The sequence below is a fragment of the Babylonia areolata genome, chromosome 4, assembly GCF_041734735.1.
Source record: "Babylonia areolata isolate BAREFJ2019XMU chromosome 4, ASM4173473v1, whole genome shotgun sequence".
Lineage (NCBI taxonomy): Eukaryota > Metazoa > Mollusca > Gastropoda > Neogastropoda > Buccinidae > Babylonia > Babylonia areolata.
Window position 1 is genome coordinate 6874044 of NC_134879.1, and position 24131 is coordinate 6898174.

Sequence of the window (24131 nt, forward strand, 5' to 3'; positions counted from 1 at the left end):
GCACTGAGGTTACGCCGGTCCCAGAGCACTCAGCCATGGGATACCCAGTTATGTCTGGGCGAGTGGTTCCTCGAGGTGACATCAGAGTGGTTAATCACCCCCCTTCGGCCACAGGGGGTGCCCATAGCCCCACCTACTCTTCAGGTGGCACTCTTCACAGACGCCTCCTCCCTGGGCTGGGGAGCCCACATGGACTTACTCCATGCAGCAGGGACTTGGTCCCCGGAGGAGCGCCTATGCCACATCAATGTTCTGGAACTGGAGACAGTTCGCAGGGCTCTCCTGCACTTCATGGGGGAGGCCACTGGCAAGACCATCCGCTTGTTCACGGACAAGACGACGGTCGCATGTTATGTGAACAAATGGGGGGGAGCGCACTCGGCAGACCTTTCCATGCGGACTGAGGCTCTCCTCCGTTGGTGCCACAGCAAGGGCATTCCACTTTCAGTGAGACACTTAGCAGGAAAAACCAACATCTTGGCAGATGCTCTCAGCAGGTCCAAGAGTGTCATACGCACAGAGTGCACCCTGGACAAGGACAGCCTTCAGTGGGTGTGGGAACAGTGGTTTCGGCCGATGGTGGACCTTGTTCAACAAGAGACTTCCCACTTACGTCTCTTCGGTTGCTGACCCAGAAGCGTGGGCAGTGGATGCTCTCTCTCTAGACTGGAGCAGTCTGATTGCCTCCGCTTTTCCTCCCTTTCCAATTCTGTCCAAGGTGATACGGAAAGACAGATTGGAACACCCGCAGCTGATCCTCATTGCGCCGAAATGGCCAGCCCAGACCTGGTTTCCGGACCTTCAGTCCCTGACACATGTTTCCACCCCTGGAACTTGAAACCAAATCTCATCTGCTGAGGCAGCCTCGCTCGGGCACTCCTCATTCCAATCCTCAACTGCTCCACCAGCACGCATGGCTGCTGTGCGGTCGGAACTGTCAGCATCACCATTGAAGTCCTCGACCCCTCGGCCGGCCTCTGTGTCGGCTGTGCTGACCCAGGGGTGTGCCTCCTCTGACCTCCTCTCCATAGTCACCAGAGCAAGGAGGCAGGGAACGGAGACCTTGTATGACTTTCGCTGGAAGAAATGGTTGCGGTGGTGTACAGCTCAGGGCATTCCCCCTACGAACCCTACGAGCATGCAGCTGGCCAACTTTCTGGCTCTCTGCTCCTCGGTTCTCATCCTGTCTGCTAGTTCTGTGCGAGGGTACAGGTCTGCCATCTGTACCACAATGCAATCAGCTAGATGGTCCCGCCTTTGAAGCGGATTTCCTGTTGAGAGAGGTGGCTAGGGGTGCCCCTCTGAAGGAAGCTAGAGACCCCAGAAGAGTGCCCCTCTGGGACTTGTTCCTGGTGCTGGATTTCATTCGAAAACAGCCCTTCCAACCATTGGGGACTATTCCTTTTGACATCCTCACCCTCAAGACCACTTTCCTTCTGTGGCTGGCCACAGGCAGTCGTAGAGGTGAGCTGCATGGTCTTAGTGGAATGCCACAAGATCTGGCCTTCCACAGAGATGGTTCCATCACTATTCGTTTCCTTCCAGAGTTTCTGGCTAAGAACCAAGACCCTGAGGTTCCTTCCCCCTCTCTGAGGGTCAGACCTTTGTCTGATATTCTTGCCCAAGATGATGCGGATAGGCACCTCTGCCCTGTTCGGTGTCTCAAATATTATCGGGATAGGTCTCGCCATAGGCGTTTTTCTCAGAGGCGTCTCCTCATCTCCCTCAATGAGAATTACAAGAAAGACATCGCTGCAGGCACCATTTCCCGCTGGGTTCCCCAAGTCATTCGTAGAGCCTACTCTCATGCACACAGGGATATCAGCTGTCTTCATCCCAGAGCACACGAAGTGCGGACCATAGCTACTTCGGCTGTTTTCCAGCACTCAGTGCCAACGCAGCATGTCTTGGAGGCAGCCTTCTGGTGGTCTGAGAATCCCTTCATCAATTTCTACCTCAGGAATTTCCGTATGACCGGGGCTGACGGTTCCAAGGGGATTCCCTCCTCCATTTGCTTTAAATTCTGCATCAGTTTGACATGGTACAGTATATGACACCAAAAGGAGGAGTTTGTATTATACTCCATGTTTGGTGTTATATATACTTACAATGTCAAACTCGAATGCCCGCCCGTCCGTCCCCGCGTCTCCGCCGTGGTTCTCATGGGGCATTTTTGTTCATGGCCACGGAATGATTCAGCGCTTATAGCTTTTAGAGGCGTTTGATTGGCTGAGAGCGGGCGGGCCCGTCTTTTCACTGTTAGCCGCGCGAAATTTGGCCAAGCAGAGCAAACCAATAGGCCTAGTTTGCATCAGTTTGACATGGTAAGTATATGTAACACCAAACATTGAGTATAATACAAACTCCTCCTTTTAGTTCCAGAGTTCAGTCAGCGGTCAGGAGCACTGCTGCTGACCTAGATTCCACTGGGATGGGAGGGGGAGGAAAGGGGAGCGCGCGCAGGCATCTATCTGCTTATGTTTCCAGCAGAGAAAGGTGTATTATTTATGTGATTTTCATTTCATTATATTCGTACACAATCATTTTTGTTTGCTGTCATTTTTGTATACATGATCCTAGTGAATGTGAACGTTAAGTGTGTCATGTGATTTACCAGATACTGTCCACGTTTTTGTGTTACATCCAGTTATTTGGCCTAAGTGTGTGTGTGTGAGTGCTGACAAAAATGGAATCTGGTGCCGTAGCGGCAGCTTTGCTGACTGGACAACACACCTTCAGTGAACACTTCAGACGCTTGGTTTATATGTGTCGTGTGTGTGGTGAACGGGTTCTCAGAAGAGATAAAGATAAGGGGTTGAATGCAAGACTTTGTGCCAAGTATGCTTCTGAACTGTTTCGTTTTTTCGGTCTAGATGTTTCGAATGATGAAGAGGGCAAACATCCCACATGCATTTGTATCAAGTGCAACAAAAAAACTGATAAAAATGAAACATACTCTTGGAAATTCTCAGTTCAAAACTGCAAATGAAAATGTTGCACTTGACATTGGCAGAATGTCAGAAATCTGGACAACTTTCGATCTAGATCTATCTTTGGGTCAGTGCACAACATGCTCTTTTCATCACTCAAAAAGTCAGCTTGGTCGTCCGTCCGAAAAAAAGACGATCAGCACCCGTAAAAAAATGCGCGGATGAAAGTTTTGATCCGTCTGACCTCTGCTTAGATACCGACGACAGTGTGTCAACGTCATTTTGTCAGTCCACATCAACGCCAGTCAAAAAACAAAACAAGAACGCTCTGCACAAACACATCTCCAATCACACCCAAAACACCTGTCACTGACGCAGCTATATCACCCATCGCACAACTGAAACGCAAGACGGTGTATGTTGACTCAGAGGATGAGGATCTTAATAAATCTCTCACCGAAGAAGAAGAGTTATGCACACGACTGATTCGCAGGAAAATGTAAGTCAGGAGACAAATCAACAGTCAGGTGCAAAACTGGAGGTCAGCCAATAGTGTTGAAAAAAGTCACACAACCCCGCAAAATCATCTGCCATAGCATCATCTCTGAAGAAAAAACGGTCTCAAATAATGCAAAAAATTAGAAAGCACATCTCAGGGAACAGTAAGGAAGCTATAGTAAAACAGCAAGGGTCAGAAATCAAAAGATCAGTTCAGAGCCACAGACAACAGATACTGCAAGCTGCTGGATGTGGCCCAGTGAAAGTGACCAAAAAACAAGGGTCTGCACTGAGAGCCGCCATGGGGTTAAGCTGGGCACAACACAGGATACAAAAGAGGTTTTATGCCAGTATTGGTGTGGAACATGAAGGGGAAAGGAAGGAGAGGGAGGTGCAGAAAGAAGCAATGTTTGGGGAGGTAGAAACAGAAAAGACAAAACTCATCTTTGTTGATAACGAGGGAAGACAAACAGAGGAGGAAACAACAGTAGGAAAAATCAAAGACATTCCAAAGATGGTAGAAAACTTATTAGACCAGTACGACAGAGAAAACAAGTTGACATGGCATGATAGAATATCGCAGGATGAGATATGGAGGCAACACACGCAGTCGTCAATTCACTCAAAAAGAAAGTATTAGGGATGCAGTCACAAGATGACAAACTACGTGTCATCATGCAAGAAACATGACTATTGTCTCCCCCCATGCTTCAGCAAGTCGTACCCCAAGTTTCAGTTTAGTGTCACACTTCAACTGAGTGGATTACCAACTGCAAACAAGGATTCATACGGATTTATATAAGTTCAGGCAGGAATGTATTTTATTATTTATAACTTACAAATGCATGTCAGCACGTTACATTGTGATTGTTTACTAAAAGCATGGTATCGTCAAGGTGTATCTTTTAGAATGACCAAATGCATGTCGCAAGCAAAGGCACACATACTGACACGCAAAACATCTAGTCGGCGTAAATCTCTCTCTCTCTCTCTCTCTCTCTCTCTGTGCCTCTCCCCTTTCTCTCTCTGTGCACGAGCCTCTGTTTCTCAGTATGTCTGTCCCTGCATATGTGTCTGTCTGTCTGTCTCTCTTCCCGTGATGTTGAGAGAAGTGTGAAACTTAGGTGGCTGGCAGCAGTTCTCAGTGCGGCTGACCGTTAAATAACGACACTAATTCCGGGGCGGTCTGCCACCTCTAGGTAACAGTATCGGCTATATTTTCCTTCCAGTTGTATTGTGGAGACATGCATGTATATCATGATGTAAGTTTTATCTCGAACTAAAATGATATACACACACAACACGGAGTTGAATTTGAACTACGTTTCGTGTGTGTTCCTCAGTTCGAACAATGTTCGTGTGCTCGCTTAGTTTTGTACCGCTTGTACACTGCCTGTAGGAAATTAAACCTACTCATGTTTGGTATCGTTAAATTTGTGAGAATCACACATCCATTCACAACAGAGTATTATTTTTTTAAAAGCACATCACCCTGTTTCTGACAGTTTATCAGCAGCAGCGAAGCTGTTCACAGCTGTATACACTGCCCGTGTAACGTGCGCTCCGCTGAGAATAGCGCAAAGTTAGTGGTGCAGCAAAGCGCTTCCCCCATAGACTGCCTGCCTGTCTGTCCAGGCTATCACCTTTCCGACGTTTCGCGCTCGCTCGTTGTTCATCCCTCTCCCCTCCGCTTCGCACCGGAGATTAGAAAAGAATCTCCGTTCGCACCAAAACCAAATGGGCTGCCTTGTGCCGCCATGAGAGGGTTTCGGGTTTTGAAGAATTAACCTCTTCTTCTTTGACAGGGCTTTGGGTTTTGAAGAGTAAACCTCTTCTTTGACAGGGCTTTGAGTTTTGAAGAGTTAACCTCTTTTTCTTTGACATGGCTTTGGGTTTTGAAGAGTTAACCTCTTCTTTGACATGGCTTTGGGTTTTGAAGAGTTAACCTCTTCTTCTTTGACATGCCTTTGGGTTTTAAGAGTTAAAATCCTTCTTCTTTGACAGGGCTTTGGGTTTTCGATGGTCTACCTGCTTCTCGTGTTTCTCTTGGGTGTGTCCTGCTTAACAAGAAGTCTTATCTAAGTATGCAATTATGTTGTTTCAAACAGAAAAGACTATATGAAATAACAAAACAACAACAACAACAACAACACCCAAACTGGCTAATTTTAAATCAATGATTAGCATTTGTACAGTGGTGAAATCAAATCAAATCGAACCATTTAAGTCTATTCTGAGGCAAAAAGTTTTCCACTACACCCCTTTAAATATAGTTGATATCAGAGACATGAAAATGAACAGATCACAGACACACACATGTTGAACAAGAAATAAGACAGAAACAGAGGCAGAGAGATAGTAAGAGAAAATCAGAGCGAAAGAGGGGTGCAGTATGATCTGTCATGCACACTCAACAGCACACACACACACACACACACACACACACACACACGCACGCACGCACGCACACGAATACAAAAACTTTACTGTCTATACTTTGGTACAGAGATATTCTTTTTGACACACACACACACACACACACACACACACAGAAGACAAAAGATCTCACCAACTGTACTCGGGTCTGGTGTGTTGATCATGTAGCAGATCTGCTCTTGCACCGCGCTGAAATAATATAGCACACTTATCTATTTCAAGCGAACTAATTTTGTTGAAAGTGTTACACCACCCGTAGTGATGAAATACTTTCCGACGAACTGCACCAGTGATGAAATACAACAGTTGCGCGGAATCAAAAGCTAACTTTTTGTGTGGAATCATATTTTTTGTCTTTTATCAATTTGCGTGGAACCAAATTTTATCTGTCATTAAATTGCGTTCTTCATGCTGCTTTAACGTACAAAACTGTATCTGTCATTAAATTACATTTTTGTGCTGCTTTAATGTACATAGCTAGGTTACAGTATTGCTGAGATCGTTACCTCGTTCTAATTGGAAATACGTATAAGAATTAACATTGTGAATCTATAGTATAACGAACTTTCCGCAAAGCCCTGGATAATTTGATGGCATTCAAAACTAATGAACTTAGTGAATAAAAGAAACAACGAAAATAACCAGAAATAACACTATCAAACATTGTTCACATAGAAATATATTAGAAACTTTAGACAAAGATCTTTGCTTGCTTTCAGTGTGTGTGTGTGTGTATGTGTGTGTGTGTGTATGTGCGCGCGCGCGCGCGCATGTATGCGTGCGTGCGTGCGTGCGTGTGTGTGTGTTTCATACCCAGCATTGTTCTTAATTTCAAAACACGCAGGGTGGTTCCCGGCCCTTTGTGGCGTCACAGCCAATGTTGACGTCAGCACGCTGGACAGTCCTGTCAATGAATCTGTTTTCGTGGGAGTCACTGACGTCATCAGGTCCGGTGACGTAATTCCACGAACGACAGTCGGCTGTGATCTGACGAAAAAAAATAGCGTACACTCAGTTACGTGGGCATGTTCGTCAAAAGGAGAGAGCGACCAGACGAGCGAGAGAGACAGTGAGGGAATGAATGAATGAATAAATGAATAAATGATCGATCAATCGAACGAATGATAAAAACATCTTACGCACACCGAGGAGGATCCTGGGCTCAGGTAGACTGGCACCTTGCAGGTGTGGTCAATGTTGCAGGTAATCTGTGTGCCAGGCCTCAGGGTAGGCACCACACTATGGGGAGGCTGCAATATATATATATATATATATATATATATATATATATGCGTGTATAATTATATATATATATATATATACATGTATCGTGCGTGCGTGCGTGCGTGCGTGTGCGTGCGTGCGTGCGTGCGTGCGTGCGTGTGTGTGTGTGTGTGTGTGTGTGTGTGTGTGTGTTACTTCAGATCAAGTTCTGTGCATGTGGAAACGAAACAGTAAAATGAGTGAACGAAATGCAAAAAGCAAAGAAAATATATGTAGGCCGGTCACACGGCGGTGAGAACGTTACTGACTTTGATTGCCCGATGATGACGACCTGGCTTGTAATTTATGGACTTTGAGACTGAATTGTGATTGATAGATGATGTTTGATGTGTTCCAGATTTAGTGAAAAGTACAAGACTTCTTTACAAAAATTCATGGATAAAATGCTTTATAACTTCATCAAATACCACGGGACTAAGAAATAAATTGAAAAGAAAATCATTATTTAGATCCTTAAAGGGGGGAAAGTATGATATAATTTGTTTACAAGAATCTCATGTTACAAAAAAATGAAATAGATATGTGGACAAAAGAGTGGGGCGGCACCTTTTTTTTCATGATGGTACGAACAGAAGCAGAGGTGAAGTATTTCTGATTTCAAAACAATTTCAGGGAGGAGTTAACTGAACGAATGTTAATTATTTCTGTATCCAATGAAAAACACATTATGATAGTAAATATATATGCACCTAACAATTCAAACGATAAAATGACATTCCTTCAAAATATGTGTGAAATACTGGCTGAATATGTGTATCTAGTAGTTCTTTGTGATTTCGACTGTGCACTCAACAATGAGCTAGATATAATATCTGGTCTCACTCAAGACAAATCTGAAATTGCTTCTTTGAGACATTTTCTGACAACAACAGGCATTTCTGATGCATGGAGAGCTTATCACCCCACTGACACGGATTTCACGTGGCAGAGACATAATCCATTCATTGCACAGCGTTTGGATTACTGTCTTGTTTCTGACAACTTGTTGCCCCCATGTGTTTCTTGTGAGCACATCACTCTCCCAAACTCTGATCATAAAGCTGTTGTTCTAGAAACTAATGAAGGAAACTCTCTACGTGGTCCAGGAGGTTACTGATAATTCAACAATTAAAGAATTAGCAGATGATACAACTTTTTTTCTTATCAATAGACAGGACATGTTTACCTCCGTAGAAATACTTAAGTCATTTGAGCAATTTTCTGGGCTGAAACCAAATTTGCACAAAACGAAAGTAATGAAGGTGGGCAGAATCTGATATTTGTATCGGTTGACAAAATAAAAATTTGGGGCATATATTTCCAGAAAGACAGAATGGCAAAACACAATGAAGAAAACTGGAGAGATAGGATAAACAATATTCAAAAACTGATAGTACAATGGAGTAAAAGAGACCTATCCATACACGGTAAAATTCTTGTCATAAAAACATTTTTGTTAAGTGAACTTACATACGTCATGCCATCCACTGGTATCCCCGAAAAAGCTTTGAAACTGATCAACACCATATTCCACAAATTTGTTTGGCAGAGAACACATGGCAACCGTAGAGCTTTTGAGAAAGTGCAAAGAAAATCAATGGAAAGTGATTATAATGAAGGAGGTTTGAATATGGTAAATATGTTAGAAATTCAAAGATGCATGCACTTACAATGAGCTGGAAAATTTTATCACGCAAGGGAAGAAAACTGGAGTATGATACCTCTGATCGCATCTAACCAAAATTCTAAATCACCGTAAATCTTTAGAGTAAACTGTAGAGCAAAGCAAATAGAATTACAAGAAATAGGGAACGATTTTTGGTCTGATGTAATAATAACATATGTAAACAGTAAAGATGTAGTAACGACAGAAGTGAACATTCATAATTTTCACAGTCAGATGTTGTTTCACAATGATAATATTGTTTGTTTCACAATGATAATATACAATATAAAGGTAATGTGCTATGGGTTTTTTTAAAACTGTATAGACAACGCGGTGGAACACATGAAGGATAAAATACATAAAACAGAAAAAAGACAGCTAAATTTAAATGAGGTTGCTTCTTCACTTAACCAGGCTAAAGGAATCACAGTATCCGAATACAATGTTCTACACAACGCAATTCCACTATCATGGAAGACCTGGATACAAAACAATGGATTAACGCGGCAATCTACTGATAATTCTAGTTGTGATGCAGCTGCATTCAATGCAAAACGTAAAGAAATAAAGAAATATCTAAAAAGTAGAACTAATGGTACAACTATAGACCCACATGTCTGTGCATTTTGGAAAAGGAAATTGAAACTTTTCTTTCAAGGGGGATATGGGCAGGGTGGGGACGAGGGAAGCTGTGATTTGGTTTTGTCCTTGATGTTGAGGCCGACGAACAAGCACGCATAGCTGGGGCCCATGCGCGTTCCCATGGCTACTCCACTTGTCTGCTGGTAATGTCGGCTACGTGTAGTCCCATGCCAGCCCTTTTTCGCCGGTTCATCGACGACTGTGTGGGCCTGTGGACAGGTCACAGAAGCAAACTGCTGTCCTTTATCAGTTTTGTCAATGCCTTCCACCCTACTCTGATGTTCACTCATGAAATATCTGACAGCTCTCTCCCCTTCATGGATATCAAACTCATGGTCACACCTGACAACCAAACCGTCTCTACCTCAGTCCACTACAAGAACACAGACTCACATTCCTACCTGCTCTACTCCTCAAGCCATCCAACCACCACCAAACAAGTCATTCCGTTCTCCCAGTTCCACCGCCTCAGATGCCTGTGCAGCAATGAGGAAGATTTCCACACCCAGGCAGGCCCAGATGATCAGCTTCTTCAAATCACGAGAGTATCCGAAAGTGCTGATCCAACAGTCACTGGACCAGGCCAAGCACATCTCCAGAGAGGAGGCCTTAACACCCAAGACCAAGGCAGATCACAATGACCGCACCCTTTTGACTCTGACATACCATCCTCACAACATGGAAGTTAAAAAAAAAATCTCTTCAAGAACTTTCCTATCCTACAGTCTGACCCCAAAGTTGGCAAGACATTCAAGAACCCTCCTCTGATGGCCTTCAAACAAGACCGTAAGGTGGGCGATCATCTGGTTAGGTGTCATTCCGACCCACAGCCCCCCAGAACCTCCGCTCCCTGGGCAACAGCTGCTGCGAAAGACCTAAGTGTAAATGCTGTCCCTTCCTCAACACTACCACACTCACCTTTATGGGGCCCTCAGGACGCCACTTCACCATGAGGGGCAGTTTCACCTGCCAAACCAGTGATTTGGTATATGTGGTCCACTGCGGCCTGTGTGCTCATATCTATGTAGGCGAGACATACCGCACACTGGAAGAACACAGCAAAGACCACAGGGACAGCATCCTCTAGAAAAAGCAAACCCCTGTGGCTATACACTTCAATACTGATCCCCACAGCATAAACCACTTCTCCATATCAGTGGTCTAGTGCAACAGCACTGGTGACTCCTTCAAGAGAAAGAACATGGAGAAACAGATTATCCACCATCTCGGTAATACAGCACCATATGGCCTCAACATCAAGGACAAAACCAAATCACAGCTTCCCTCATGCCCAGCCTGCCCATTTCCCCCTTCTCTCCCCTCCCCCTCTTTTTCCTCTTCCCCCGCCCCCCTTTCCTCTCACTGTATAGATTCTCTCTTGCTTCCTTCACCCATCCACCTTTTCCAACTGTTCTCATGACAAGCGAATTTTATTCAACAGCCAGAAAATTGCTCTTGTGACTGCTGCTGTCTTCAGTTGCTTTGAAGACTCCACGAGTCGAAGTTCTCAGTTTCTCCTCTCCCAAGTGGGTTCATAATTTTTCCCCCCTTTTTTTAAATTTTTTTTATCCTGTTTTGAAAGAACCCAGGCAGTCAAACCCTTTTTTATACCCTACATTCTATTTGCTTTTAAACCTAAGGTTCTGTTTCTAAATCTTGCTAATATACCCCTGTGCCATTTATTAATAACTATTATCAAGAATTTCTCTGGTTGTAATACACTTTTGAAGGCATGGAACCAAGAATACTTTATACTATCTTCCATCTTGGAGTGCCAGTTTTGTTTATAACAAGATACTAAACGATCTTTAAATTCCGAAATAAATCCTCTTTCACCCCCAACTCCCTGACTAAACCATTCAATACCAAACCCGTTTACTGTAAGAACTTGCTTACCATTGCCCACCCAGTTACTCAACTTGCTGGAGTAACATGTCATATGCCTGTCTACATAGTCTGTTTATAGGCAGCTGAGTTAGCTTTATCTAGTAGTTGATGCATTTCACAAAGGCTCGAATATATAAAGGATACCTTCCAGAATCACTGTATGCCATCGTGTTAGAGGAGTGCAATGGAACATTCATACATCTCTTTATGGCGAATGTATGTACCTTTTCCATTTCAGCATTTTCTTCAAGACCCATACTTCTGCTGCATAAGTTAGCATTGGCTCTATTTGTGTATCAAACAACTTACAAAATAAAGAAGAATCAATTGTTTTCAGTTTCTTCATAGATTTTAAAATTTCTGTTACTACCTTTTCCCCTTTTCTACACATTTCTGACCATCCCGTTTTTAAACTCAACCTTGTCGTAAATACCATTCCTAAATACTTATAGGCATTAATAACTCTTACTTCCACATTACCATACAACCACTTTTTCCACTGCGATATATGACCACCATTACGAAAAACAATAATATTTGTTTTGTCTAGATTAACAGTTAATTGCAATGTGTCTGCTTTGTTTTTCAATACATTGAGCTGATTCTGCAAGCCACCTGCAGTGCTAGAGAGTAAAATCAAATCATCAGCAAACATTAACATGAATATTTCAACAGCACCTGAGATTAATTGTATACCCTGTCTACCTTTTCCTGACATTTTAATGACTAATTCATTTATAAAGAATGCAAACATTTGATGACTCAAAATACAGCCTTGCTTTACACGACAGGGACAGCTAAAAAAATCAGAGTAAACTTCTTTTTCATGCACACAAGCCAAAACTGACTCATATACACCTCGAAGTGCCATATACATCTTTCCATTAATACCAGTTTTTCTCAAAACGTGCCACAATATATTTCTATTCACAGTCAAACACCTTTTTTTAAAGTCTATGAAAGCAACATATAATGTAGTATTCTTATTAAGATTTTTTTTTAAACTAAAGCATATAAAGTAAAGATATGGTCTTAGTACTAAACCCTCCTCTAAAACCTGCTTGTTCTTCAACAATTTTTCCCTCTCTTTCAGCTCATTGAGCAAGCCTTCTATTCATAATGAAAGTGTATACTTTGCTTATTACGTTTGTTAGAGCTACACCCCCATAGTTGTCGGGATTGTTCGTGTCCCCCTTCTTATGGATTAGCACAATTATTGATTTACACCATGGGAAATAATCAAACAGCTTGTTAAACCGAGTGAGTGAGAGATAGAGAGAGAGATGGGTTGGGAAGAGAGGAGTGGGGGTATGTTGTCTGAGAAAAATAAAAATTAATTTTGATGAAAATATCATTTGAAATAATGTGGAGGGTTGGGTCAGGTGTTGATCCGTTTCTGGACTGACACAAGACCTCACTCCCTCACCACCACCCTCCCCCACTAAGAAAAAAGGACAAAAATCCATTGAGAAAGAACATAATAGAATCCTCACAGGAAAAATGAGTTGGGCTGTGGTGGTAAAAAGGTACTGTTAGATTTTTGTTGGTTGTGGTGGTGAAAAGGTACTGTTAGATTGCTGTTGGTTGTGGTGGTGAAAAGGTCCTATGGCACTGTTATATTGCTGTTAGTTGTAGTGGTGAAAAGGTACTGTTATATTGCTGTTAGTTGTAGTGGTGAAAAGGTACTGTTATATTGCTGCTGGTTGTGGTGGTGAAAAAGTACTGTTATATTGCTGTTGGTTGTGGTGGAAAGGTACTGTTATATTGCTGTTAGTTGTGGTGGTGAAATTGTACTGTTATATTGCTGTTGGTTGTGGTGGAAAGGTACTGTTGTATTGCTGTTGGTTGTGGTGAAACGGTTCTTTTTCTGTTGTATTACTGTTAGTTGTGGTGGTGAAAAGGTACTGTTATACTGCTGTTAGTTGTGGTGGTGAAAATGTACTGTTATATTGCTGTTGGTTGTGGTGGAAAGGTACTGTTATATTGCTGTTGGTTGTGGTGGAAAGGTACTGTTGTATTGCTGTTGGTTGTGGTGAAATTGTACTGTTATATTGCTGTTGGTTGTGGTGGAAAGGTACTGTTGTATTGCTGTTGGTTGTGGTGGTGAAAAGGTACTGTTATATTGCTGCTGGTTGTGGTGGTGAAAAAGTACTGTTATATTGCTGTTGGTTGTGGTGGAAAGGTACTGTTGTATTGCTGTTGGTTGTGGTGAAAAGGTACTGTTGTATTACTGTTGGTTGTGGTGGAAAGGTACTGTTGTATTGCTGTTGGTTGTGGTGGAAAGGTACTTTGTATTGCTGTTGGTTGTGGTGAAAAGGTACTGTTGTATTGCTGTTGGTTGTGGGGAAAAGGTACTGATGTATTACTGTTGGTTTTGGTGGAAAGGTACTATTGTATTGCTGTTGGTTGTGGTGAAAAGTACTGTTGTATTACTGTTGGTTGTGGTGGAAAGGTACTGTTGTATTGCTGTTGGTTGTGGTGAAAAGGTACTGTTGTATTACTGTTGGTTGTGGTGAAAAGGTACTGTTGTATTGCTGTTGGTTGTGGTGAAAAGGTACTGTTGTATTACTGTTGGTTGTGGGGAAAAGGTACTGATGTATTACTGTTGGTTGTGGTGGTAAAAAGGTACTGTTAGATTTTTGTTGGTTGTGGTGGTGAAAAGGTACTGTTAGATTGCTGTTGGTTGTGGTGGTGAAAAGGTCCTATGGCACTGTTATATTGCTGTTAGTTGTAGTGGTGAAAAGGTACTGTTATATTGCTGTTAGTTGTAGTGGTGAAAAGGTACTGTTATATTGCTGCTGGTTGTGGTGGTGAAAAAGTACTGTTATATTGCTGTTGGTTGTGGTGGAAAGGTACTGTTGTATTGCTGTTGGTTGTGGTGAAAAGGTACTGTTGTATTGCTGTTGGTTGTGGTGAAAAGGTACTGTTGTATTGTTGTTGGTTGTGGTGAAAAGGTACTGTTGTATTGCTGTTGGTTGTGGTGAAAAGGTACTGTTGTATTACTGTTGGTTGTGGTGAAAAACACACACACACACACACACACACACATATATATATATATATATATATATATATATAGAGAGAGAGAGAGAGAGAGAGAGAGAGAGAGTGAGCATTATGATTATCATATATATACTTAACATCTCAAACAAAATGTAGGCCTGTACACATGAGTCAAAATAAGACTGTTTTCTCCAAGTAATATGAAAGTACAAATAAATAAACAGATAAAAGAACAGTTAGATATAGATAACAGATAACAGATAGATGTCGGATATTGGTAGACAGAAAGATGTAACACAAATGGTTGGTTTAGTAAATAACAATACAAACGAATAAAGAAATGAACAAACGATTTGGTGTTGAATTGAGAAGAGGACCTACCATGAAAGATACTGGGGTTTGAATCAGTGGCGTAGGTCCATTTGCTGAAGAGAGATCGAAAAAAGATAAGTTGTTTTAAACGAAATAAAATCATTTTCTAAACTTCTGAAACAGAAATACTGTTCCGACGGTGAATGTTATGGAGTGCAATGTAGCTTCCATTCCTGTTTGTAAGATATAAAACACAGAATTCAGAATAATTCATCCAGCAGAGAAAAATCCACGTGTGTATTCATCTGGTAAGGAGACACCTCAACCCACCTCTGATCTGTCCCTCACAAAAATAAGAAACAAACTTCGTTCCAAAAACTGTTAGACGTATCTATTTGACAACTGCATGGTGTCAGAGGTAATACGCAATACTAGACACTACATCTTCAACGCCTGCATTTGTTCAAATAGGTAGAAAACATTGAGAACAAGAGAGGCAAGGCCTTCAAGACTCACTTGTGATACACTTTAAAAAAAAAATCCAAGCTTTTTATGTATTGAGTATAATTTCAAAATGTAATGTTTAAGATGAGAAAGATCAGTTTAAAGCAAATTAAGTCCCCTAGCATTAATTACAGAGTTATTTCCCTTTTTTACTATCTGCACCAAAACGTTTGCAAAATAAATAAAACTTCCATGCTTAGCTAAAGAAGTTCCTGTTTGAACAAAAAATGGTAATAATGACTGCTCTTGTTGCTGGGTCAGAATATCAGATCAAAGTGCCAAGTTTAGAGAATACAAAAAATACAAATATAACAGTAAATGCAGTTTGCGTATAATTAGGCTTCGTTTATTATTTTTTTGTGCCCATCCCAGAGGTGCAATATTGTTTTAAACAAGATGATTGGAAAGAACTGAATTTTTCCTATTTTTATGCCTAATTTGGTGTCAACTGACAAAGTATTTGCAGGGAAAATGTCAATGTTAAAGTTTACCACGGACCCACAGACACACACACACACACACAGACAACCGAACACCGGGTTAAAACATAGACTCACTTTGTTTACACAAGTGAGTCAAAAAATAACAACCGAACTTGAAGAAATTGACGCGCTGTTCGTCCTTCGTCTCCGTCTCCGGCATATGTGACGCTGCGTTGGCGTGGTCGCGTTGAAAAAAATCCTTACGGAAGGTGGCATTCGGCTAGAATTTTTAACAAATCATATGGAGTGCTTACGTGGGCTTTGTCTTTTGAAGGCAGCGTGGATGAGACCTGGAAACATTTTGAAACAGAATTTGACATTTTCAATGAAGCAACTTATGGAGACAAAGATTATGGTACAAAAGCATACACCCTGGTGAACGTGCAGGCCGAATACCGTAAAGAAGGCAAAGGCTTTCACCTATACCCCTAAGTGAAAAATGAAGCCAGTGACGTCGTGCAAGATGCTGATAATCCTGAAAGCTTGAGAGTGCTGAAACCAAATTACCGAGAGCTGTGCAGCCAACTGACCAGTGTGATCAGTAAATTACAAAGTTCAACAACATAGTTCAAGAAGCCTCTGAACCAGTGCAAAGCTTCATTACATCACTGAAAATCCTGGCAGGCACTTGCCAATTTGGAACTTTGAATGATCCCTTCGTACGTGACAGAACTCTCTGTGGTGTGACAGACAGTTTGAGAAAAATGCTTAAAGGAAGAGATCTAACTCTTCACAGAGCTATCACCATGTGCAACATCCATGGGTCTGCTGAAAAACGTGTGCTTAAGTGTGCTTATGAAAGTGTGCAAATCAAATTCAAGATGGAGTGCAAACAGAAATGTTGACCTTGCCGATGGTACTGAAGCTGATGAAGAATGGTCAGTCTGTGCAGTCTCCCGCGCACATTGTGGTAGTGAAATTAACTGCACTGCAACATTCAATGGACATGCCATCAAACTGATGGTCGATACTGGAGCAATATGTGATGTCCTTATCAAGGAGGTTTACAGAAAAGTGTACAACAAAGAAGTGATCAACAATCCACAGCAGTCAACCTTGTAACGTATGGCGGCGACAGATTCTCAGCTCGTAGCATTGTTGACATACGGTGCACGGTCAGAGACAAATCAGAGGCAATAACATTCCAAGTCACTGAGAGGCGACTCCAATTCTTGGTCTGAACGATGCTGCTAACCGCTGAATTGTCGCCTCCGCTGAATTGTCGCTGGCGACAATTTGGCGTAACTCAGTTGACCGCTGAATTGTTGCCGATCGGCCACAAATCAGTGTATACTCAGTAAATGCAAAATTGTGGTGGTTTGTTTTCTTTGTGTTGAAGATGTTGGAGACTAAAGGAAACCCAAGAAGAATAAGAAATAATGTAGTGAAGAAGCATGGAATAAAAGAAACAAGAAAAGAAAGCAATGAAATTAAGGAAGGTAATAAGGAAAGAAAGAAATGTGAAATAAACAGTATTTAAGCAAGAAAAGAAAAAGAAAAAAAAAGAAGAGTGCCAAACGAAATGAGGGGTGGAAGAAATAACTGAATCAACGAAAGATGGGATGAAAGATAAAAAGATTGAAAAAAATGAAGGAAAGTAAGAAAGATCATGAATGTTGTGTGTTTGTGTACAAGAGAATAGTGGAGTCAGCCATATGTACCCATAAGTCTATGTTCCCCAAAATTTTCCCTTAACCAGGACTAATTTCAACTAGGGTTTGAACTTAGACCTGGTACACAGAAACCCTAGGCCTGTGTGTTCCCCCAACAAAGTTTTCTGGCTCTTTGTTCACCCAGGCCTTTGTTCCCCAGGGCCTATTTTATCCCAGGTCTAAAACATTAGTACTTTTTCACTTGTTCTGACCACTGACCACTACTTTTCACTGACCACCGATGATTACTGACCACCACTGACCACTTCAGGCCACAACTGACTGCTGACCACTGCCAACCACTGACCACTGCTGATCTATGCTGACCACTGACCACCACTGACCAATCATGACCGCTGACCACTCACTTCTGCTGGCCACCACTTACTGCTGACCGCTACTGACAACTACTAACTACTACTGACCACTGGTCACTGCTTGCAGCAACTGATTGCCGCTGACCTCTGACCCTTGCTGAGCACTGACGACCACTGTCCACTACTAACAACTATTGACCTCTGAACTCTGCTGACCACTGACCACCACTGACCACTACTGACCGTTGATCACTACCGACGACCACTTACCACTACTGACCACTCACCGCTGACAGCCACTCACCACCGCTGAGCGCAACCGATCACCGCTGACCACTGCTGACTACTACTGGCCGCTGACCGATACTGACCACCAATGACCAAGGGAAAACAATCAGGGAAGAGAATGCCGCTTACAAAGTCACATCCTCCAGCCTGACTATGGAAGTTGGAAGCAGCCTGGAAATCAACATGCCATGTTGACTCAGTGAACCTCACACAAAAAATTGGAAGTTGAATGGTGAGCCCAGAGTGGCATGAGGCAGTGCGCAAATAAAAGATTCAAAAGCTTGCATGATCATACTGCCCAGGACATGGAGCGAGCCGACAGACTTCATCTCGGAAAATCGAAAATCCTGGGTAAGTAAAAGAGTACCTCAAAAACCAGATACAAGGCCACCACACCATTAATTGCCTCACAGAAAGAAAGAGAGAAAGAGTCGCCGTAAGTCTAACATGAAAGGTAGAGCACGATCCTTTGTAAATCAAACGAATACTGGCATCATTTCCAAACGAACATTGCGCAAATTTCTTTAAAACGGAAGTCTTTCTGGGCTTTCCCAAACACCAGTACTGCAATCTACAGTTCCATCTACGAGAAAGGGAAATAACATTCCTGGCTGACACACTTTCCAGAGCATACCCTGACGAAGCCCCAGAAGCGATTAAATTTGACTACGATGTCATGACTGTGTTGTCAATCTCGCCGGCGAGGATGACGGAGCTTCAGCAAGAGACATGCTGACACGACTATGCAGATGCTGGCAAGATTCATCAAGGATGGTCCCAGCATGAAATGATTATCTCACCTGATCGGAAACTCTTCTTTCCATTCACAATGAACTCGTGATCGAAAATGACATCATTTTGAAAGGCCAGCGGGCCTGCAGCACAACGGGCAAACGTACATTGCTTGGTACACAATAAGCACAGGGGTTGTTAGTCCACAATTTCTCGCAGTCGCATTTCTCTCACTTTTCGACAAAGCGTGGGATTGCGAGAAAGAGTGATCGTTCCCCTCCCACGTTTTCTCTCAATTGCGAGAAAGTGTGGGGGTGTCCCAACGCTTTCTCACAATGTGTGGGAAGCGCGTGAAGTCCCCCTTATTTCCATCAAAAATATTTCCTTTGAAATGAAAGAGAAAAGGAAAAGAGAAAGAGTGGGCGACCACAACGACGATCATGAAAATGACAATGGCGTTAGCGCAGTTGTGACACTGAAACTGGCATCTGTTTATTGTATTTTGCATAAGATGGATCACTGAATTGCATCGACCTCAAATTCAACATCGGAATCAATAGCAAATAATAAAATTAGGACAATGTGTATAACTCAAACAGAAATGCAATACACCAAGAGTTGAACGGATTCTTTCTCTAGGGATGTTGAGAATAACATCGAAACATCGAAATGATTCTTCTTCATACATAAACGTGACAGAAAAGGTGTTTCACAACGCTTTACCTCGCGTAGGGCGTGTGAAAACGGAACCAAACAAACAAACGTTTCTGTCACATTCATTTAGAATGTTCCTTCATTTCATGCTTGTTCATATGTTAATCTGTTTGTGTTATCATCTTTTCGCATGCAAGGTTGCACTGAATATAGCTTCTCAGTTTCAGAGAAGACACTCGGAACAGGAAAATATTATTTTACCAACAAAGTGAAAGAAAAACAAACCAACAAGCCAAGCAAACAAACAAAAGCAACCCCCCCCCCCCCGCCTCCCCCCCACACCCCCCCAACACACACACTCTCTCTCTCTCTCTCTCTCTCTCTTACTCACACACATATATATATGCACACATTTCGTTTTAAACCAATTTTGTGCCATCACCATCACTATCTTCACTAACGTCACCGTCGTCGTACCCCTCTTTCTCTTTTCTTTTTCTCTCATTTTTCTCTAAGATTTGTGTTGGCAAATGACAAGAAACCAACCCTGATGACAAAGGAAATGCTTTTGATAGAAATAATAGGGACTTCCCACGCTTTCTCACATCTGAGGAAAATCGTGGGAAGGGAATGACCACAATTATTTCTCGCAATCCCACGCTTTCTCACAAAGTGACAGAAATTGTGGGATTGCGAGAAATAGTGGGCTAACAAGGGTGTTGAACCTACCTGGCAACTCGCTCGCGACATAATATTCTGGCTAGAACATCGAGAGCACCGTGTCCAAGTGCTCAACTTTCACTAGTTAAAAGCTGACCTCCCGAATCAAACCCTTGTTAAACCACCCTGTCCGCTAGCCTTCCCAGGGCAACTCTGTGAACTGACAGATTTCACTGGAACAATCGCCAATACATAATTGTAGTTGATTCCAATTCTGAGTTGTTTGAGACTGACCACTTTCCTGACACATCTTTACGCACTACAAAATGGAGCGTCTGTTCGCAACTCATGGAGTACCAAGGAACCTCATGACAGACTATGGAAGACAGTTTATGAGTCATGAATCTGAGCTGTTTGCGAAGAAATTGAAATTTTGTGTACTCAACAAGCAGTCCCTGTCACCCTAAGTCCAACGGCTGAGCTGAAAATGCCATAAAGCAAACCAAGCAGCTTCTGCAGAAGAGCAAGAACTGATGCCTTGGATTTCCTGCTGGGCCAGCGAAACACTCCGCAAGGCTCCATGGGTTCACCCGCCCAACGTTTGCTGAGAAGTCGCATATGCACCACACTGCCAACAACTGCGACGCCGCAGAATCCCAAGCCTCTGAACACAAGCAAGGTCCACAAACACCTCCAGAAAGCCAGGCAGCAGCAGCAGAAGAAAACGTGACATAACTGCAAGAGAGTAAAGACCTCTGAAGCAAAGTGAAGTGGTACGCATGCTGGCTGTTGAGTGACCTGCCCATAGATAATGTCCAGCAGCAGGAACGAACAGTTATGTCATAAAACACTATTCTACAACTGCTAAGTGTTTTTTTTTTAATTGTTTTTTTATTATCAATATCATAAGGGTTTATGTCCCATTCATCTGTGTTCTTGGTGAAGTATATTCGGAATTGTTGTGCGGCAGATTCGGTAGGAGTGTTACAAGGTCTATTCGTGCGTCGCACTGTGTTCGTGGCTGCAATAATACTCGGCCATTGTATGGGCGGCAACTCAAGGAGCGGTATTCTCTTATACCGCAATTAACACGAAGCCAAATCCAGTGTCCTTCGTATGTTTATTTCATGCAAACTGACATAGTTTCAAGAAGCTCGCTGTCTTGAAGTCCACCCCCGACACCCCAATGTCACACACGGTCACATCAGATGGAGCAGACTACGTTCGCAACAGAAAACACCTGCTGCCAGTTAACGAACCAAAACACAAATGGAACGCGCTGAAGCTAGTGCAGAGCCACCAAGTCGACTCTGCTCCTGCATCACCAGCACACCGGCGTCAATTAGCTGTGGTTCACCCCCAGGTCGTACACATGTCAATGTGCCTCGACACTCCTAAGCCCCCAGCTAGGTACGATGGTGACATTTGATTATACTAGCTTCTGGTAAGAAGACACTTCCGCCACTGAGCTGTCACTCAAAAGAATATTCAACAAGTTTCGTCCAGAAACTGTTAGACGTATTTATTTAAAGAGTGATCACACTACATACACAATGCACAAGAAATACAGTATGTGAATTTCACATACGATAATCACAATCATACACATGCAGTGATCGTAGTCTCACGGTCATTCAATATGAATACAAAAAAGAAATGAAATGCTCAAAGATGCTCAAACACTGACTAATGCAAACGTGAAATACAATAATCACGGACATATACGTGGAATAAGCACATTAAGAGAACAAGTTTAAATATCATACTATACTCAAAACATACATAAAATACATACATAATACATACAAGCTCACGCCTCCGGGGAGCGAGGGGGAAGGGGGGTCATTATGTTTTCCCGAAAGTTTTATCAATTTGCCATCCAAAAACACTTGTCTGCCAAAAATAAATTACGATATGATCATACCAGGTTTGAAAATACAGTTTTTGTAAAGTCGCGGAAGTGTGTGATCAACGAAAGTTATATTTGTATAGCTTCATATTGTATTACCTATCCTTTCACTGTCAAAAATGACGTTAACTCACTCAGTACGGCCAGTCCTCTCTTCTCCTCTACACACACCCCTCGGATGTCCAGTGGGTGTCTGAATGACCCAACCTGTAGGTTCCGTCGTCAGAACTGTGGTATTCTTTGTCAACCTTCACGTCTTCAGTATAAGAGCCTTCCGCTTGCAATATTTTGATGATGGTAATTGGGGTGAAACGCTGTTAACGTCGTCTCTTTCGCCGTTCGTATGGAGAGAGTTAAAATGTACCCGAGCACCACAAATTTTCTATTACTGATGGCCTAGAGGTAACGCGTCCGCCAAGGAAGCAAGAGAATGTGAGCGCTCTGGTTCGAATCACGGCTCAGCTGCCGGTATTTTCTCCCTCTCCACAAGACCTTGAGTGGTGGTCTGGACGCTAGTCATTCGGATGAGGTCCCGTGTGCAGCATGCAATTAGCGCATGTAAAAGAGCCCACGGCAACAAAAGGGTTGTTCCTGGCAAAATTCTGTAAAAAAAAATCCACTTTGATAGGAAAAACAAATAAAACTGCACGCAGGAAAAAATACAAAACAAATGGGTGGCGCTGTAGTGTAGCGACGCACTCTCCCTGGGGAGAGCATCCCGAACTGCATACAGAGAAATCTGTTGTTGCGTCATAGCAAGAACGTTTCATTTGGTAAACTAAACGTAATCAAAAACTGATTCATGTGTACATACACCCCATTTACATCAGCAGGATGATCTTTCACAATATATGCTATGTAATTTGATCAGTTTTTCTATCTGTAATAACTTGTCCATAATTACCTCTCTCACATAATGTGAATTGCGGCTTGAAGAATCCAGACAATGTTTAAAAACAAAAGGACTCTGCCAACTCCCCTCTTACGCAGATGCGAAAGGTATGGCCAACACAAATACTGAATAGCAGACCGATAGAGTTAATTGTAAAATTTGTCTCTAGTCACTCCTGTTACCTAGGATCGCTGAGTTGTTTATGTACACTGCCAAACTGTGCCGTCTCTCCTTTCTTGTCATCATGAACCTCTTTCTTCTTCTTTGCGTACTATTGGTAGGCTTTTGTTGTTTTTAGGCTCCATTTTGGGTGGCTTCAAGATGTCCGTTTGAATCTTCGAAATGTTCCTCTGTACCTGGTGAGTCTTTGAGAAACTGTCCAAGAAGAAGTTTTTCCGGATTTCCGGAGCTTCGAACATGGATGTAGGCTCTGATGCACGGTTGTTGTGTTTCCCGGCCACAAAGGCTTGAGTGGAGCCACTAGACAGCACAAATGCTCGCTTGAACAATGTCTCTAAAGTATGTTTCTCTAACGAGTTTCCCCAGAGTACCAAGGAAAGAACAAGTGAAACACACCATGACATACAACATTCTTCTGGGACTGTTTATTTCGCCATATGGTCATCAGTGCTTTCTTTGCAACTGAAAGGTACAAAGTGACAAAGGCATACTCCTGCTCCATTTCTTTTGTTAACTACAGAATGTGTTGCTCAGTAACACTGTGACAGGATGAAGAACAGGCTGCATACAGTCAACTGTTGACCACTCCTGTACATTGGCCGGATTCGTTCCAGTGAGTTACAACCTTCCTGCCCATACCTGGAATGCACTGCTCACAGAAGACGTATATCTGGTAAGAAACTATATGAAGTGGGACATAGCAGTCTCATCTGCAGCTACTTGAATGGGGGAACGAGTGTCAACAACTGTTGATTACAGGCTCTACTTTATCGTTTGTAAACATGGCTGCAGCTCTGGAGGCTGATAATGGAGGCAGGTGTCCGGGCCTGGTTTAGAAAGTTTCTTGTTGTTTCTTGAATGGTAATGTGTTGAATGTGTTGTGCCAGATCATGATCCTGCCCCTTGTAAATCAACATTTTCTTTGCAAGAGTACGGAATCACGTTATCGGAAGAGATGATCTGTGGCAGCAAATTGTTTCGTTACTAAGGTTCATTGTAGCAGACTGCAGTTTCAAGTTCAGGGACATAACTGTGAGATATACACTGGCCAAAGTGATTCAAAAAATATATGTAGCCAAGCACTCAGCTGGCTGCAAATAACCATAGTTCAACTCACAGCGCAAGCTGAAAGCTGAGTTATAGCAGACGCAATTTTTGTCACAGCAAACCTGCTGCCTTTCATGACTCAGGCATAAAGCACGACCCCATTCCCAATTCGAATAA

At 42.6% G+C, this 24131-nt stretch overlaps 1 protein-coding gene across 3 annotated transcripts in view; it reads right to left on the reverse strand.

Annotated features, from left to right (window-relative positions):
• The window catches only part of LOC143280810 (uncharacterized), a 231135-nt gene that overhangs the window by 143831 nt on the left and 63173 nt on the right, over positions 1-24131 (reverse strand). For all 3 annotated transcript variants that reach the window (XM_076585503.1, XM_076585501.1, XM_076585502.1), the window contains exons 19-22: positions 14707-14750; positions 7008-7114; positions 6678-6851; positions 5998-6053 (exon numbers count right to left, since the gene is read on the reverse strand). In XM_076585503.1, coding sequence (XP_076441618.1) covers positions 5998-6053; positions 6678-6851; positions 7008-7114; positions 14707-14750 — 381 coding nt within the window. The remainder of the gene's footprint in view (positions 1-5997; positions 6054-6677; positions 6852-7007; positions 7115-14706; positions 14751-24131) is intronic.